General features: G+C 34.3%; 1 protein-coding gene across 5 annotated transcripts in view; it reads right to left on the reverse strand.

The window, feature by feature from the left end:
- Positions 1 to 20,315, reverse strand: part of TDRD3 (tudor domain containing 3) — a 156,061-nt gene that overhangs the window by 75,663 nt on the left and 60,083 nt on the right. For 3 of the 5 annotated variants that reach the window (XM_032402894.1, XM_032402893.1, XM_032402895.1), the window contains exons 3-5: positions 20,151 to 20,216; positions 7,355 to 7,515; positions 2,809 to 2,950 (exon numbers count right to left, since the gene is read on the reverse strand). In XM_032402894.1, the coding sequence (XP_032258785.1) occupies positions 2,809 to 2,950; positions 7,355 to 7,515; positions 20,151 to 20,216 (369 nt within the window). The remainder of the gene's footprint in view (positions 1 to 2,808; positions 2,951 to 7,354; positions 7,516 to 20,150; positions 20,217 to 20,315) is intronic. The other 2 variants (XM_032402897.1, XM_032402896.1) reach the window with 1 other exon arrangement.

The following is a 20,315-nucleotide window of genomic DNA, read 5'->3' on the forward strand; positions in this document are numbered from 1 at the left end:
ATTACATCTGGTTCAGAACTCTCTAGAACTTGTCTTTGTCCAACATACAAAACATTTTGAGGTTTGAGTTCTTCTTTTCGTCACCTATTACCAATTTGTTATAGCTATAACACCTGCACATGGTTTAAATACTGCCCAATGTCCCCTATTTATTTTACAGAACAGTTAGGGTCCTCTTTCCAAATTAACTCTATGGTTTATGGTTTCTATGTGTACACCTGATTTCTATGTGTACCACCTGCTAGATGCTTGTTAAGTAATTGAAAATTCTCCATGGTTTCTACATTATTGTGGTTACCAAATCAAAACGGCAACAACTATGAAACCAAAGAGAACTATAATCATATTAAGATGTTTTTAAACGCTTTTTAATGTAAATTTTTATTGCCTCCTAACAAGAAAAATAATACAGCTTTCAGGAAACAAAATGGAAACATAATATAATAAAACATTACAAAGACAACTATCAAACTACTAATAATCAGTGTGTGTGTGTGTGTGTTTTAGGGGTAAGGAAGTTTCTAGGAACATTTAACTGACTTTACAGTTAGTGAAGTAGTTCTGGCTGGGGTTGGGTAAGTAATATAAGGTACTGGTCTGACTTGAGAACATCTTACCACATTTTTTAAAAATCTCTAATAATAAACAGTTTATTAACTTGTGAAAAGAAAGAGCTATATGAAATGGGTGGGATTTCTCTAGGAAATTCAAAGTTCATAAATTTGGCTATTTCTGTAAAACTATCAAGCCACTTCTGAATTACTTGCTTTTGTAACATTTTAACTAAACAGTGCAGTTATGGAACATTATCTTATACTGCATAGCACTGCAGACCTAAGTGTAGCACATTAGTATAATAAGTAATGTGCCTAATTTCTTTATCTATTTACCTTCCAAACAGAGGAACTTTCAAAGTAAGAAAATAGAAAAGAATAATGTATCATAAAATAGCAAAAGCGTCTATTGCTAGGCCCCTTGGCTCATTCTAGGTAACAGGCAAAATTTGAGGGTAGCACAAGAACATCAATTTCAGCAAAGAGTAGTTTTATGTGCTTTGTAACTCACTCATTCCACAATCATTTGTTATAATGTTTTTTGTATGTAAAGATCAGGGCTCTGCTTCAGAGATACCTGAAGTCTCAGATCTATCACCTATTAGCTCTGTAATCATAAAATAAGTTATTTAACAGTTCCTTAAGTCCATTTTCTATGGACATAATACTCCCTCATAAGACTGTCAGGAGGATTACATGGTATACTGATGTAAGAGCCCAGCACAATACTACAGACTGTTCAACAAATATTCATGGAATTGAACAAAAGCACAAACAATTCTGACCTCAAAAAGTCTGCAATCTATTAAAGGAGATAATTAAACGTAATTTTAGTGTTGGTAAAAAAGTAATATGCTTCTTGATACAAATAAAATGTTCCAAGAATTCCATAAGGAAGAACTACTTCAGTTGGTAAAGAAGCAAGCATTTGACCAGGGTCTAAAAGCATGGGGACAATTTGGCCATGCAGGGATCAGGAGAAAGAGAACAAGATAAATGATATAAATGTGGGAAAAGCCTTTTTCCCCCAAAAGTATAACTGAGGGAAGCACAGAGAATCAAAGAAAGAGTAAGTAGTTCCATTTGGCCAGAACAAAATCCATGTAAAATAATTTAGAAAGTTAAAAAGGAAAACTGGAACCAGAGCTAGATTGTAAACAGCCTTGAATGCCAAATTAAGGCGTTTGAAATAAAAGCAGGGGTGATGTGTTCTGAGTGATGCTGAAGGAAGATAATCTTGAAGAAATAAATAAAATAAATTAGAAGATGAAGAAAGTATATATGGAGAGACCAATGAAAAGGCTACTGCAATGGTCCAGGCGAGAGATGCAAAAGACTTAAACTAAAATAATCAAGTTGTGAATATTTTAAAAAATTTAAAAAATGAGCAAAAAAAAAAGACAAACTATAGCAACAGCAATGGACCTGGAGAGCAAGAGACCGATTTAAGATCTGACTGCAGTGGATCAACAGAATTGGTTGCTGGAAGCAAACTAGAGACAAAATCACTAGATAACCTAGGTGACTAGGAGGATGAAGATATTGCTAATATAAATGGGGAAAACAACTGAAGTGCCTAGGAAGACAAGGCAATAAGAATCTCTCCATTAATGTGAAATTCTATATATACAACTTGCTTTCAGTTTTATGTATGTGTGGTTGTACATGAGACAAATAGACATAGATTATATTCATATATATTCACAAACACTGGTTTTTTGCAGAATTATACACAGATATATTATATGTAGTTTACTAATGGTATCTTGGGAGTTTTGAAAACTTGTCAGTAAAGAACTACTTTTTAAAATATGTAATAAAATGTGGTAAATACTGAAAAATGACATCTGCTCAAGACAAAGAATATACTTAAACAAAGGTAGATAGTTTTCTGTAAAGATCACTGTGTTCCATTTGATTCAATCTGACACAAAATACTAGTTTTACTGTTCATTATGGGAAGATCTCCTTAAAATACAGAATGCCATAAAAAAAGTGCAGTTTTGGGGTGCCTGGGTGGCTCAGATGGTTAAGCATCTGCCTTTGGCTCAGGTCATGATTCCAGGGTCCTGGGATCGAGCCCCACATCGGGCTCCTGGCTCAGCAGGGAGGCTGCTTCTCCTTCTCCCTCTGCCTCTCTCCCTGCTCATGCTCTCTCTCTATCTCTGTGTCTCAAATGAATAAATAAAATCTTTATAAAAAAAAAAGTGCAGTTTTTTTAAAAGTTCAACCATTTTTCTTAGTTTACACTTACTCTTTGTAACTCCCATTTCTCAATAAGGTGTTCTACTTCACCACCAAGAACTGTGGTGTTAGAGTCATTCAAGAGCAGGAATCCATTTTTTACATCCACAATGCCTGAGAGCTTCACTTTAGTTCCAGGTGGTGTGTTCAGGCTAAAGCAAACCAAAGCAAAAAAAAAAAAAAAAAAGAGAGAGAGTTAAAACACACTGAAGCTCCTTCCCCGAACTCGAATTCAGTCCTGAACCTGGTCAAGCTCTTCAAAACACACTCATACATAAACTGTTTTTTCAGGAAACTGGCTATATAGTGCGAATAGATTACCTATAGGGAAGAGGTCAGAAGACCAGGTCCAAGGCTGTCACTTTTTACCTTACTAACAAATGAACTTCAGTTTCCCCATTAAAAAAAAAAAAAAACGTGGACAATAAAAATCACACCTCACAAACTTGTAGTAAAGATAAACAGAACAGAAGATATGGAAGTACCTTCCCATGCCATACACGGCATGCTGTGCAAATGGAAGACTTGCCATTTTCCCCTGAGCTTTGACTATGCATTGCAAAGATACACTATGTGCAAATTAAATTTCAATACACAAAAAGATATCTGACCAGTAATAATCCTAGAAATTTTACATCTATATGAGCTACCATAATCCATACAAACAATGCTTCTTTTTGTTAACCATCTAGTTAAAGATCAAATGAGAATTATTTACTTTAAAGTTTAATTTAATCTTAAAAGAACTTGTCTGTAATAGGCTAAATATTATCAGACTTAGGGAAAACAGTACACGATGACCCCTTTTACAAAAACCAGAGACAAAATGTTTATCCCCCTACCAACTGTTTGTTAAAAGAAACAGTGGAAGGAACCATTTCATTACTGAGATTTATTCTAAAATAAAAGCACAGATACTGAGTCCCACCCCATCTCTCTGCACATGCAGCAAGGGACAAAGTACTCTAAATAGGAGTAAAGACTATTCTCATACACTTAGGACAAATTAGAAAATCAGGCTGAAAGGGCTTCACATGGTCCACATTTTTAAAGCTCAGGATATTCACCATGTGCTGATATATGCAACAGCAAAATCAGTGAAGGCATTGATATCACTGGTCTGTTTTGAAGAAAGATGGCTTTAAAACAGTATTAACAAGAAGAAATAGAACACTCTTGTTTTTAAAGCCTCAAAGATCTCATAGAAAGTAGGACATTATCCGGGAAAAACTATTCTGAAGATCCCAAGCTTTGTCCTCACATGTAACTCATAGAACAAATAGTCATAAACAGCTGTGCCTAACCTAACTAACCCTTAAGCAGAGAGCTCTGTGGTAGCAAATAACAATATCAGACTTCAGTATCAGCAACAATTGAATACAGTTACACTAAGTGAGTAAGTTTTTCCCAATTTCAGGCAATCAGCAGATTGAGATTTTCATAACTCTGTATCATCATTTAAGGATTAAAAGAAAGTTTCAACTACAGGATGCTATACTCTTTAAAGAAACTATTATAATTACTGAATTCTATCATTTACATAAAACTTATTCATCAAAAACATTTTTAGCCAATAATTTCTTACAAATTGGTAAAATTGGAAAATGCAATGAAAATCTAGAAACATAAATTAGCAATAAAACTACATAAGAACTTAAAAGACTGGATGCAAATTACAGGGACATTTAAGTTGTGATAATATAACTTTAAAAGCTAATCCGAAAATAAATGATAAACTAATTTTTGTATAAAATGACTGTACCTTTCTCAAACTCTCCCTAATAGGATAAGAGGAAAAAGTTGTCAAATTATTTGAAGATGTACTTAAAATTTCATTAGGATAACTGATAAAAAATCCCACTCACCACATTAAATGATAGTTCTATTCTCACAAAAAGATAAACATGTGTTAAAATTTTAACATAATTTTTAAAACATCACCTTCAGGGCCCTAACTAACCCTTATTCAGAGAGCATATTTTGGTTTAATTATTATTTTTATTGGCACCCCAAAGTGCCTCTACTCTCCCTTCAATGCAATTAAAAAAAAACTATAACAAGACAAATAAACACAAAAACAGTGAGAAGTGGGTGTTTAAAAGTTGAAGCCAGTCAGGAAGTAGAACAGAAGAGCTGAAAAAGCACCCCACAGAAATGCATTGTCCACTAAAGGCAACACAGTCCATATTAGATCCTGGTGTATCCTCTCTAGTGAGTTATTCTACTTTGCTTCTAAGATAACCACCAACCAATATTACTTCGATAAAAGTCTCCCAAATGTTCACATGTAAAAACAGTTCTGCAGGCCATTGCTTTTACAGCAACAAAAGCAGACATGCTACTTCAATGGTGAGTCAGTGAGCAAATGGTAGTATTTTTTTTTCAATTGTCAAATTGCAATAAATTCAACAAAAGAAGACAGTTAACAAACTTTCTGGACGACCTTGTGTTTTCATTTAGCTCAGAGAAATACACAGCAGTAAAATCAGAGAGGGTGCCATTACACGGCAAATCTTTCTGAGTCATTTATGAACTCCTTTGTAGGGGGTTTGACTGAATTTGTCAGAGGAGAGCTTTCTCCACAAAAGCAGGAACCCTTCCACTCTTCAAAAAGACAACAGGGGCACCTGGGTGGCTCAGACGGGTAAGCATCCAACTCCTGATCTCAGCTGAGGTCTTGATCTCAGGGTTGTGAGTTCTAGCCCTGCACTCCATGCTCAGCATGGAGCCTACTTAAAAAAAAAAAAAAGACAACATAATACAAAATCAACAAAACCTGCTTTGTATATAAAAATCAGTATTTTAGACAAACATGTATCTTCTAAGGAAGGAAATTCCTTTACCAGAGGCAAATACAGGTTGAAGGAAGAATAAAAAAGAAGGGAAATTACTGAGCATGGCTTGGAGGCCTCAACCTATCACATTTCTTCCCATATACCATCATCCCAAATCGCCAAAGCTCTTCAGGACACCACATCTCTGCATGCGCTATTCCCCCTTCTCACCATTCTCGAAATACCTATTCATATTTTAAGTCTTATTCCTGGCTCCCCCCCAGCAGAGTTAATTTTCTAGACTCCTAATCTTTTTTTATTTCCTTTTTTTTTTAAAGATTTTATGTATTCATTTGTCAGCGAGAGAGAGAGAGAGAGAGAGAGAGCGCGCGAGAGAGCAGAAAGCAGAGAGAGAAGCAGGCTTTCCGCTGAGCAGGGAGCCTGATGCGGGGCTCGATCCCAGGACCCTGGGATCATGACCTGAGCCGAAGGCAAATGCTTAAGGACTGAGCCACCCAGGCACCCCGACTCCTAATCCTTTTAGTTGACATATTTATTATAACATATGCCTATGTGCCTACCTCATTAGCAGAGGAGCTATTTGGGGGCAAAATCTAAACTCATACATTGCTGGTAGAAATGTAAATTGGTCCAACCACTCTGGAAAGCAATATGAAGATTCCTCAAAAAACTAAAAATAGATCTACCATACAATCCAGCAATTCCACTTCTGGTATACACCCAAAGGAAATGAAGGATTTTGACCAGAAATACGTACTCTCATGTTTACTGCAACATTATTCACAATAGCCAAGATATGGAAACCACTCGAATGAATGGATAAAAAAGATGTGGTACATATACACAATGGAATATTATTCAGCATGAGAAAGGAGAATATCCTTCCATTTGCAACAACATGAATGGACCTTAAACAATTATGCTAAGCAAGATAATTCAGACAGAGAAAGACTATATGATATCATTTATATGTGGAATCCAAATAAGTTAAACCTGTAAAAAGAGAATAAAATGGTGACTACCAGGAAATGGTGGGGAGAGATAAGATTAAAGGTGTTTAAGAGTACAAATTTGTAATGAGTAGTAAACTAGCCACAGAGATCTAATACACAGTATAATAAAAACAGACAACAATATACTATAATTATGTAATGCGATAAATACTGTTACATTAGGGATCATAATATATAAGGGTATCAACGTAAAATGTTGTACAATTTAAACTTACACAATGTTACACATCAAATTTATGCAAATAAAAATAAAAACTTCTCATAAAAATAGCCAAAAGAAGAATTTGGAAAATTGTTCCTTATAGTGTTCCTTGTCCTCTCAGAAAGTGGAGTGACACATGTCTCTAGCTTCAATCATTTCCTAGGAAAACTCATTTGTCCATAAAACTTTTCTAGTGTGCTGGACACAGCTGTCAAAGAAGAAATGGTAACATATTCAGATAAATTGTTCTTGGAAATTTTTGAATGACCTAAAATTTACTGAAAAAAAAAACCAAACAGAAATGATTACTTTTCTTACAAAAACACCTTGAATTTTTTTAAATAATTAACATTTAAGGAAGGAGTAACTCCATTCCTATTTTCCTATACAGATAAAGTAGAAATTTAAATTCTTTAATTTCTTTTGAAAAATTGTAACAGGCACTTATAATAGTTCATTCCTTTTTCTAAAATTCCTAAAACAAAATCCATTTTGAATAGCAGCTTCACACTCTGTAACAAATATACAAATTAAAGTGTCAATCACCTTATTTTTGACATATAACTAAATTCCACAGCTGTGCAACTTATATGCCCATCAGTCATCTGCAAACGCAGCATTCTTGGTGCAGCCTGAGATTCTTCGTTGTCCTTTGGTGCAGCAACATTGCGAATTTTTTGAATTTGCAAAACACATGGACCTTCAAGCTGTCAAAACACAAAGGAATAAATATCACTTTCTAGCCATGGCTTTGTTTTTAATTTATTCTGTTTCTCTCTTCCTTAATGGTCATACTTCATGATTTATAATAATTTCAATTAAATAAGGTCAAAAGTGAAATTATATAACACACATCAGGGTTTGGGGGGATTAAAAGATAAAACTTCAAAAGGGTCTTCTGAATTCATTAATCCTGAATGCATTTTCAGAAAGTAATGAGAAAACTTGAGGAAAACAAAGTTGTATTTCTGGATTAAAGGTGTATTAATAGATGTTTTTAGTATTATGTGCTCTAAATTATTCACATGCACCCCTCCCCATCTTCTCTCATGTAATTAAGGGACATGGAATTAAAGAATTTAGTAATTTTTTAAGGGACATCAACTTTACAGCACCAGGTGGAAGGAGTGTTTACTGTTTAAAAACATCAGGTTTAAAGTACACCCTCTTCTGGCATTAATGAAGAATACAATACTCCAAAATTTAAACCATATAAAGTTCAAAAAGTGTGAGCTGTATTTAATTTATTTTCACATTATCTTTTTAAGTAAATTTAAATCTAATGCTGTATTACATGCCTGGCACTAAAGAGAAGAAATGCTCTCTCTGGCCACATTTCAATCAAAGCCAAAAATAAAACTGATGGACTAAACAGCTCTTAAAAATTTTATATAATAAAATGCCCACGATATAATTGGGAAATGCTGGTAAAATCTGTTTACATGGCTGAAAAATAACTTTGTCACAAAGTCATATTTTCCACATTATAAAATATTATACCTTTCAGTAGTATCATACCTCCAAAGGGAAAAAAAAGGCTACTTTTTTGTTACATGGTGTTAAGTAAAATCTTTCTGTGCATATTAATGTAATTTATATTTTCAGTAAAGAAAAATGTGAAATGATTGACAAACATTTATACTTAATTTCTTGCATAAGCATGTCCCAAGTTAACAAATTTCTACTTCATATTTACCAGTATTTTGCCTATAGAGGAATAATTTTGTTATAAATTTAGTCCTAAAGAATATAATTAGAAAAAAGAGACTAAAATTTCATCTAATTTTCAGTTATTAAAAAAAAAAGATTCCAAGTTAAAACAAGTCCAAAATCTTTAACAAGTACAGATAAGCTGTGAATTCAGGATGGACCTTTCCTTTTGCTTTGTTAATGCCATTAAAATAAGGACATTTAAATGAAACCACTGGCAGGTTATAGTTATTATAATGTTTATCATTCTCTTTATTTTACTACTAATATTTTTAGCTTAGACACTGATGAATATACAGCTTGTGCTGTCCAATATGGCCCACCACCTATATGCAACTACTTAAATTTATATTTAAATTAATTAAAATTAAATGAAATTTAAAATTCGACTCATGAGTAACATTAGCTATATTTCAAATGTTCTGTATCTGGAAAACACAGATATAAACTGTCTACCTCACTACAAAAAGTTCTATTAGACCATCAGTGATCTAATCTATGTGTTCCAAAGTGAGACTCATGCATCCTAGGGAGAGCACATCCATCGAATCGTGACAGGAAAACTTTTGCTTCTGTTTAATTCTTACTAAGAAAAAAATTAACTTTCCTAGTATTTCTTATCCAGCATGACAAGGGCACCCTAACTCGGTCATATGAAATACAGATCACAATGCATCTTTATGGAATTGGGGAGTTCTACATCCCATGAGGGTTGACAGGACACCTTTGCTGGTTTTGTTTGCTTTCAATGTGTTGTAATAAACTGCCTTTTATTTGTGTGCAGTTCAGTGGATATATAGATTATATTACCTAGTTTTAACCATTAATGATAACAAAATAGACAAGTATAAACCTACGTTAAGATTCTACCAAAGAAACATAAATTGCAGATAATGTCAATGACACACAGGGTTCATCTACATCCTAGTTGACCATGAGTACAAAAAGCTGGGGAATGCTAGGAAATAAGACCTGCCCCTGGCTCCTAATATTTCCTAGCAAGCAACAAGTTTACTTATTTAATTACTCCATCCTGGCCTCTCTAGTCCTTTTAGTGGATTGAATAGTGGCCCCTCCAAAAGATACATCTACCTGGAACCTGTAAAGTAACCTTATTTGGGAAAAAGGACTTAGCATACATAACTGAGGTCAGGATCTAAAGATGAGATCATCCTGAATTAGGATGGGCTGGAAATCCAATGATGAGTGTCCTAACAAGATAAGGGGACATAAACACACAGTATAAATACACACAGAAAGATGCAGGCTATAAAAGCCATATGGAGATGGAGGCAAAAATTGGAGTTTCACAGCTACAAGGCAAGGAATGTCAAAGACTGGCCACAGCTACCAGAAGTTAGGAAAGAGGCATGAACCAGATCTTCCCTCAAGCCTCCAAAAGGAACCAAACCTGCTAACACATTGATTTTAGACTTCTGGCTTACAGGACTGGGAGAGAATAAATTTCTGTGTTTCATGCCACCAAGTTTGCGGTAATTTGTTACAGGAACCTTAGGAAACTAATATACCTGCTCATGGAATGACTTATCTGGTTGGGAAGAATATATTGTATATACTGGGTTCATTCTCCCCCTTCTTTTTCTTGGGATCTAGCTAGGAACTCTGAGGTAGGAGGTATTGATTCAGGCTCTTCACTGGATTGACACTACCATGAAGGAGTGTGTTAAGTCTGCCTGGTTTGTGGTTCAGTGGGTCCATAAACCACATCTTTCAAAGTAATTCTCATCAATAATAAAGTTGACATTTTGGCCCACATCCCCCATGCTTTCCTTCTCAACTGATTCAAAAGCAAAGTGGAAAAGGAGGCACTATTTATTAGACTTTTCTTAGAAGAGTTTACAATCTTTTCATAGTCACTTCTCAGTGTGAATCATCAAGCCTTAATATTAGTGATTCCACAATTCAAAAATGTTCTATAAGTAAGCCAACAGATATAATGAATGTTTTCATTATTATGTTTACAAAATTCAGTTTATTATACTCTGTAGTAAACAAAATACGTAAGTATAGGACCTAAATAAAACACAAATAGTAGAATAAAATGCTATAGTTCTAAGATTATAAATCCTAACTTTAAACCCTGAATCTAAAATCATCTAAAGGTGGGGCACCTGGGTGACTCAGTCAGTTGGGCATCCAACTCTCAATTTTGGTTCAGATCAGGATCTCAGGGTCATGAGATCAAGCCCAGCTTTGGGCTCCATGCTCAGTGGGGAATCTGCTTTCCCTCTCCCTCTGCCTCCCAAACCCCCACTCGTGCTCTCTCTTTTTCTCTCTCTCTAAAATAAATAAATCTTAATAAAATCATCTAAAGGCATCCACAATACTGAATGAATATTAACCTCAAAATCTGTGCCCAACTAGTGTCAAGGGCAATCCCAAAGTAAAATAAGATATAAATTTTAAATGAAAATTAAAAAAAAAAAGATTAATCTTTACCCAAGATTTCTTCTTCTTTTTTGGGGGGGAGGGGCAGAGAGAGAGAGAATCTTAAGCAGGCTCCATGCCCAGCATGGAGCCCAACGTGGGGCTTGATCTCATGACCCCAAGATCATGACCTGAGCCAAAATCAAGAGTTGCATGCTTAACTGACTGAGCCACCCAGGCGTCCCACCCATTTCTTTAATGTCTGATTTTCTCTTTTGCATGAGTAATAAGGAACAAGTAAAAGAAATTACTGTAAAAAGTTTAAATAAGTAAGAAGAATTCATCATTGTCTCTCCAGGTAAAGATTTCTCATCATAATAAATGATATAAAATATCTGCCAGAAATATTATCTGAGGCCAAAAAAATTCACCCAGGCTTTATTCCTTCCTCTCCTTAGAAAGATGGACACCTCTGTCATCTGAACTCCTAACCAGTCATATAAACTGATATGCAATACCAGATATAAATGGCTCTATTAGTTTATTACTTTATTGATCATATTAAATAACATTCCTGTTTATTAGTGAGACTCTCCAAAGGCTGGATGACATGGAACCAGTTATCTACACTCTGATCACACCTGGAAAACAGATTTTTCTTTAGGACTCTAGAAACCATCCAAATTTAGACAGTCTATGATACTGTGAAATATCTGCTAGCCATTTCTTTTTATAATCTTATCAATTTCCTTGAGAAATAAATTTCCTCCATCAATACCTAACAACATAAGCACCAGATTCTCCATCAAACCTAAACATAGGGCCTATATTAATTTGAAGGATCTATGAGTATGATTAAGTTCTGATCAATTTTCCAATATTATTGCAAAGTGGGTTAAAATTAACAGACTAAAAAGTTTCATCCTCCACAGTCCTTTTAAGTACTTAAAATCATAATTCATTTCATTCTCTATCACTGCTTTCAAAGCATTTCCAGTGGTGGCTTCAATAAGATTTCCTAGGGTTCATTTTTTCATTCACTTATGTCTAGAGAAGTTTTTGACTAGACCAGTCACATCTCTACCTTAGGATCTAAGCAACTGGACAAATGATTCCAGAAAGCTGCCTTGGAAGAAGAAAAAGTTGTTCCGCTATAGCTACTTTAAAAGCCTGAAGGACAAGCTTTAAAAATCATTTATGATGCTCTCTTTTTTAACCTACTTCTTTGCCCTGTCAAAACAACTCTTAATATCATTTTAACAAAATTTTATTTTAATAAACATGAGGAAAGGGCAGGAAAAGACCACAGGGGAAAAAAGTATGATTTGTCACACCCTGTACTATTTTAAGGATAATATCAGACTCAAGAAAACTAGAATGAAAGACAACTGTCTATACACTGTTAGAAATTTCAGAACATTCCTCACATTATCCATTCAGGCATCTATGGTAAATCTCAATTTGGTGGACATTTTCCTCCAGAGAAGACCTATGTGTGCTTCTGGCAATAACAACCCTGAAATTGAGAGAGCCTCAACTTTGAGCTAGTGGAAAGGTAGCAAAACTAACCTTAGCCAAAACCTCAGCTCACTCAGCTCACCCCCATGAGCTCCATGTACCCCTTCTAGAAGAAAGCACAGCTGATTCAGGTGCCCAGGATTCCCATATAGAAAGAGCAAGAAACATGAAATCACAAGAAAATATCAAGAGACTCATAAGGAAACAAGCCACAAAGCATGAGAATCATAAAATAAATAAAAAATAAAAAAAGTTAAGTCTCTAAGGCCTGGAGAATTTGGAATTATCAAAAATAGACTATAAAATAATAAACCTGGTCTAGAGAATTTACATAGAATTGTGAACCTAATAAGTAGGGAACAAATATTCTTCTCAAGCAAACATGCAACATGTACAAATACATATCAAGCTATAATGTAAGCCTCTATGAAATTTCAAATACAGCTCTCATTCTGTCCAAATTCTCTGATCACAATATAACTAAATGAGAAATCTGTAACAAAAAGAAAGACAAAGGATATTATTTTATGATTAAAACAGGCAACAAATACAACTTAATATAAATTGAAAAGTGTTTAGAACTGAATGATGATGAAAATAATGTGTAAAATCTTTGGGATATAGTTAAACAGCAGGGGGAGAAAATTAATAGCTTATATTAGAAAAGAGAGAAAAAAACTAATGAGCTAAACTAACAAATTATGAAAAGAACAACAGACTGAGCTCAAATAAGGAAGAAAGAAGATAATAAAGAGAAGTTAATGAAATAGCAAACAAAATTCAAGCTTAGCAGACTAGTGCTGGTTCTTTGCAAAAACTAATGAAACTGATACTGAACAGGACTGATCAAGAAGCAGAGAGTAATGATGCCAATCAGTGATTCAAGAGATAATATTAATAAAAACATCAACATACTTTCATCAGCAGTGGAAAAATAAAAGAGAACTAAGCAGGGCTGTCTAAATGTCCACCAACTGGTGAATGAAAAGAAAAAAGTGATATATCCATACAATGGAATACTACTCAGCAATAAATAGAAACAAACTACTGACACATTAACTTCAAAAACATTACACTAAGTTAAAGAAGCCAGATACAAGAGAGAATATATGGTGTGATTCCACTCATGTGAAATGTCAACAAAAGGCAAATTTATAAAGAAAACATAAAAGAATATACAGATATAATATTAAGAATAATAAGTACAAGTTAGCAGAATTTAAGATCAATATACAATTATCAGAGAGAAAAACTAGTAATTTTTTAAAAACACCATTTACAGCAACAAAAATAAAATACTACAGGAATAAAGCTTACAAAAGATACAAGACCTATATACCTTTAACAAATTATAAAACTATGGAAAAACTAAATAAATGAAGAGATACACCTAGGAGTGTGCTAGAGGCAGCTCATACTAGTTCACAAGAGCCTATAATGCACATTTCTTCCCAATTCCGGCATCAGTGATTTCATAGTGTGGCTTATAGTCAGCCATGGTAGTAATACTTTTGCTACAGAAAGTAGCAGATGCTACGTATATATGAGGGCTTTTTTTCTTCTCTTCACAGAGGCAGCTTATAAGCATTTCACTGATAATATGATATCATAATGATATCAACTGTCTTTAAGCTGATCTGCAAATTCAGTGCAATTTCAATCAAAACTCCAACATATTTTAAGAAACTTGATCATTTGATTCTAAAATTTATATGGGTGTGGGGGTGGGCGAGGAGAGAATAGCCTAAGGAAGAATAACATATTTTACAACCACAAGATTAGAAAAATTTGATCATTTCAAGTGCCACAAATGATATAGATTAATGGTATCTCGCATATACTACTGAAGGTAATATAAATTTGGTACAACTACGTTAAAAAATAATTTGGCATAATCTTATAAAGTTGAACACTAGCTTAGCTCTAGCACATAATTCAATCCTTGGTTATGTTCCCCAGAGAAACTCTTACATACATGCATCAAGAAAAATACACAAATTTGTTCCTAGAAGTAGTGCATCTATTGTAAAAACAAAAGAAAAAGCACTTAAATATCCATCAACAAGAGAATGAATAAGTAAACTGAGGTATAGTTACACAGTTTAGTATTATATAAAAGAGAAAACGAATGAATAATAGGTATATGCCACATGGATACCTACTAGACAAAGAGCACTGAATGATAAAAGCAAATTACAGCAGACAACATATTAACATTTTATAAACCTTAAAAACAAAAATACATATTGTTTAGGAATAATTGCATATGTAACTACAGTATTTTTAAAAGTAAAGTTAAACTCAAAATTCACAGCAATCAGTTCTTGGTGTGGGAGGGAGGAAGAGCTAGGACACGTAGGTAGGCAGAGTGGTACTGTAATGTTCTAGTTCTTATATCAGGCTGAGACTTCACACTTGCTCACTTCATTATTAAGCCTAAAACATATGTTTGTATATATTAAACATTACATTAAAATAGTTCAAATAATTTACATGATATTCTGAAATTAAGACAATGGATAGTTCACAGAAATGTCAGGAGAATTAAAGAACCAGGTCTGCTGCCTACACAGAAAAAACACTCATAATCAAACCACAAAACTGGTTTAGTGGCCGTGGTGTGTTGGTAAAACAGTTCTCAGATGGGGAGGGGAGAGAAGAAGCCTTAATATTTGTAGCATTTGCCAACTTCCATGGCTGATTTCAACTACCAACAAGATGTTACTGAACTCTAAACTAGGAAGACATGCTGACAAGCGGTGTTCGTGAGCTGTAACAAGCTGGACCAGCACACTGCAAGCGTCTAGCTGTACACCTTGTTCTATCAGTCTCACCGGCCCTCGACACTTACCTGGTACTGCTAGAAACTCAGATCAGTTTCTAGAAACTCAATCTTGCTATACTTCTACCACTAGCAGAGAGCATTCACTACAGTTCCTGCTTATTTGAGTGATTAGCCCAAGTCCACAGCAGCTACAGCTGACTAGCAGAGCTGAGCTACAAATGCAAGGCATAGCTGCAAAGGAGGCTGGGGAAAATGTGTCTGGCATTTTCTTCTCCACCACCACGACTTGAAAGATGGGACATTCCCACACACACAGGAAGAGAACTCAGGTTCTAGGAATCACAAACGTCTACTATACTTATCTTCTGTGTATTGTTATCAGTCAAGATTTTGTCACGCTCTGTTTTTTTATAGTTTGTACAATAAAGTAGGTTTTTAATTTTTTTGTAATTTTCCAAATAGAAATAATAATGCTGCTGCTGGCAGAGGGTAATGTACTCTGCTAGTAAGAGGCAGAATAAGGATTCAGATCCGGATCTGACATATACCAAAGTCTGTTGTCTTTCTATTACACATTCTAAAACTATGACAAAATTTGTTACAAAGCAAAAGCAGATATAGGCATAAAGGGCAATGGAAATATTGATGCTTAAAAATTAATTCTGCTCAAAAGGGGTCAAGAAAATTAGAAGAGAAGTGGAATATGAGTGGAGATTTGCAGAATAAATAGCGTTTGCCTGGCAGCATAGACAGATTTTAAGAAAGTTATAGTTCCTTCATCTCAGCAGTAAAAAAAAGAGGGCAGTAATCATTTCTATTTTCAGTGTTTTTCCTGAAGACCACAAAGATAATGCATATAAACTGCTTAACATCGGATCTAGCAGAGTAGATTTTCAGTAAAAAAGAGGAGAAGGAGAAGAAAAAGAAGAGTTTGCTGGAAATCAGGGTTCTCCTGGATAAGTTAGAAACTTGCACCAAAAAAAGATCAAGATGAAAGCAAGTCAAATGCACTGGGGATGCTGAAAAAAACAGCTTTGCAAAGGTAGTCCCTCATCCCTATCTCAAATTTTCAAGTGATATTCACATACAGCGAGAGTATAAATGTAAAAAAAAACTTACAAACAATAGTAAAAAGAAACCTTCTGAATCATAAATATGGTAGCACCTTTATTAGAAGACCTAAAAGTTTCTACTCCTCAGAAATTTTAAAAACAGGGTATTATAAAAGCCTATTAAGTGAGAAATAGACATAATCTTGAATATGTTCTCCCAAATATGAGATGCCCTGTGAAAAGCATCAAATTGTACATCAAAGTATAGCACAGAACACAATTTCTCTTATTCAATTGTTCAGAGCAATTACAGCAAATGAAATATGAGGAAAACACTGTGGGACCCCCAGTCAAAAGTAACCCTTCTACTAGTGTATCATTTGCCTATTTCCACACCTCTATCCTTCACCTTTTTAGGTTTTTTTTCTCTGGGAGAATTAAAAAAAAAAAAAAGTAAGGTGAACAGTTTGTTTTTCAATTATCAGAAGAGTGTCTACTATATATTGTTTTGTGCATTTTTCAAAAAAGATTTTTTATTTTTTATTTGACAGAGAGAGAGAGAGAGAGAGGGAGAGCACAAGCAGGGGGAGGGGCAGAGGGAGAAGCAGGCTCCCCGCTCAGCAGGGAGCCCGATGTGGGGCTTGATCCCAGGACCCCGAGATCATGACCTGAGCCGAAGGTAGACGCTTAACCGTCTGAGCCTCCCAGGTGCCCCTGTGCAGTCATTTTTAAACTCCACAGAAGTTCTATTAATATTTGCCAATAAACACTTGTAAATAAAGCATAGTAAAATCAATATTTCAGAGTAATCCATTGTTCTGAAAAATAAGAGTGCATGTTTAATTTTAATAACTCACCAGAAGGAACACTGACAAATTGTATTATTTACCACAGAATAAATTAACATACATAAAACATAATATAATTTTATTTAAATTAAAACTTAAAACTTTTTTCAATTATTTTTCTTTTCAAAAACATCTAATTTTCTAGACTGATGGTGAAAGGGCATTCACTTTGAATTTTAAGGCAGTGAAGCCATCTTGTGGTTGATGTCGGTACTGCTAAAGTTTTGAGCAGTCCCATTTGTAAAATTAGGTCTTTAATCACAGTTTGACGTGTAAAAAGGCATATACAACCTGTCATTTTTAAAACTCAGAAGAAAAAATAAATACAGACCTGAAAGCCTTTCCTTTTTAGGGTTCCACAGTAATGCATAAGGTCATCACATAGTTGGACTGGTAACAGTATTTTTACATTAACCTATATTTTGTAATTCTGTATTTTGGTTCAGAGGCTTAAGCTATGAAAATGACTACTGAAAAATATTAAACTTTAAAAAGAATATGAAAAATACTGAACAGCTTTTTAGAAAGAATAGTTTTACTTCTTTTTTGTCATGACTTTGTTCTATGATTTTTAGCTTATAAGCCACGGTTCCAAGACCTTGTAATATCTAAGAAATGCAAAAAAGCCTGCCCTAAAACACTCAGAAAAGAAGTTGCAAAAGATGGTTTCCCCACCACACCTTCCTCCACTCTCACAATCTTTATGGCTTAAACCTCAAACATAAACTGCCTATGGGAAGACCTGGCTTAGTCTTGGAAGCCTGGAGAAAACAGTCATCTTCCCCCTCAGCATTTTTTTTTAAAGTATGCTGGGAGTGGGGGCTGAGACCCTGAGACCAAGACCTGAGCTGAGATCAAGAGTCAGACACTCAACTGACACCCAGGCACCCCATTCCCCTTCAGCACTTTTAAAATTTGTCTGAAACCTTGGCATTAAGATCATGGGCAACCTTAGGGAGAAAATATAGGAACTGCAAAATAATGTTAAGAGAATGGAAGGAAAGAGAAAGGAACCTGAACAAAACTACTATATTAATTAATGATTAAGTTCCTTGCATTTTTTGCCATTCTACTTTCTCCCAAATTAACAGTGGTAACTAAAAGCAATTATTAAGACTTCAGTCTCAAACTCCAGATGACAGTGCTTTCTGAAGGCCCCAGATTTGTCTTAGAACAAAAAAGATGTAAATTCAATGTATCCAGGATTAACTGTCTTCTAACTACAGGCCTACAATCTTTCTTACCTGATCACAGATCAACTGGCTCTCCATTCTTCCTTTCCACTCTCAAATTCCCAAATACTAAAAATGGTATTATCCAAGACTTAGTAAATATAATAACAATACACACCATGTGAGCATTTACTTTTGGCCTCTTTCGGGAGAAGTTTGAAGACTCCTCTCTATACTCCTTTAATCTACCTCCAATGAGGATTACTGCTTTGATGTTAGTCACTTTCCTGTAAAGAACAGTTGCACTCATCAGACCTATCCAAGACTGCTGCCTAATCTGGGGTTCCATAATCCAGAAACTTGCTAAGTATGCTTCCCAGACCACCAGAATCAACATCCCATGGAAACTCGTCCAAAATACAGATTCTCAGGCTCTATCCTAGTTCAATGGAATCAGAAACTGGGGGAGTCAGGGATTGAGGGCGAGGAGCTGGCCATCTGTGTTTTACCCAAGCTTCACGGTGATTCTGGTGCACAATGAAGTCTGAGAACTATACCACAACCAAAAAAAGAGATGTACAGAAACTGGAGAGAACTCTGAGAACAATGAAGTTGAATGAAAAGTTTGAGACAGAATAAACAAAGGAATCAAGATAACTAGCTTTAGCAAAAAGAAACCTGTGGCAATGACATTTACATGTCCTCAAGTATATGAAGAATTATTCCCAAGGAAAAGTAAGCAGATGTTCTCCATTTCCCCTGAGGGAAGATCAAGAAGACATTATGAACTTTAAGTTGTAACATAAGAAATTTAGGTTAAAATGTAATTAAAGTTTGCTGACACAGAGTGTTGTTAAATATTAAAATGAATTGCTGAGGAGTATACAGAACCTCTTCTCTGAGTATCTGTCTCAAAAACAAGAGTAGATTAGAAATTCTCTTACGGTTCTTTCCAGCAAAATGATTACCATCATTTACATAAACGGATTAATATTTAGAAAATGTGAGAAACGTTGTTACATTATAGATCTTTTATAATTATCTAAAATTTAAAGTATCTGATAGCTATTTTAAATACCGAAGTGTTAAAATGGTAAGAGTATTTATCCAAACACAAAACATACACACTGAAAGTATTTATTTAAATTATAGATAATGGTGTTCTTTAATAGTTCAAAAAGTGACCAGTAGCACATAAAAGTCTTGGCTGGACAATTCACATGTATTTTAAAATAAAAAGAAGAAGTTGAATATAAATTAAAAAAAAAATAAAAGATTGAGTAGTTGGTATCTAAAAATTGTATCCTGGATTTAAAAAGATCACTGAAAAAATTCATAACATGAATATATATATATATTTGAAATTATCTAATATATATGACATACCTAATATATCATATTATATATATATTATGCACTAATATATATATGTGATACAAAAATGAAAGCAATAACCAAATGCACAGCTTTGACAAATTGCTCCTAATATCTTCTCACAATCTTATAATTTTATACAAATAAGTTCATTAAATAAACATGGAAATAGGTAACTAAAATTAAAAATACAAAAAGGTCCTTGTCCTGTATTGCAGCAATATCTGGTAAATCTCACATGTAAGTGTGCCATAATTAAAATTCCTGAAACCGAAGGTTTTTTTTAATGTTGAAAAGTCACCAAAAGTTTAAAAGTTCAAGTCAATAATTTTCCATTTGTATAGAAAATCACTATAAGGATAACTCTATGACCTATTCACTTCTAAAGTATTTTGCAGTTGCAGTCTTTATTGACAAAAAATAATTCCAGTAATTTAGTAAATGTTCATATTTATTGTAGTTAGCATAATTTAGGAAGTTACTGTTTTTCTTTACCTTTTCTACCTTTCCACCATTGATGTCACTGGGGAGGAATTTCTTGCCAATTGTTCTTAAGTCTGTCTAAAATAAAAATATTATTATTAAAATATAATTATAGAGAAGAGTAAATCTAAATCTAATCTCACTCATAAACAAAAGATGAAATTACTTAAGGCCCGT

This window comes from Phoca vitulina, unplaced genomic scaffold (assembly GCF_004348235.1).
Source record: "Phoca vitulina isolate PV1807 unplaced genomic scaffold, GSC_HSeal_1.0 scaffold5, whole genome shotgun sequence".
NCBI lineage: Eukaryota > Metazoa > Chordata > Mammalia > Carnivora > Phocidae > Phoca > Phoca vitulina.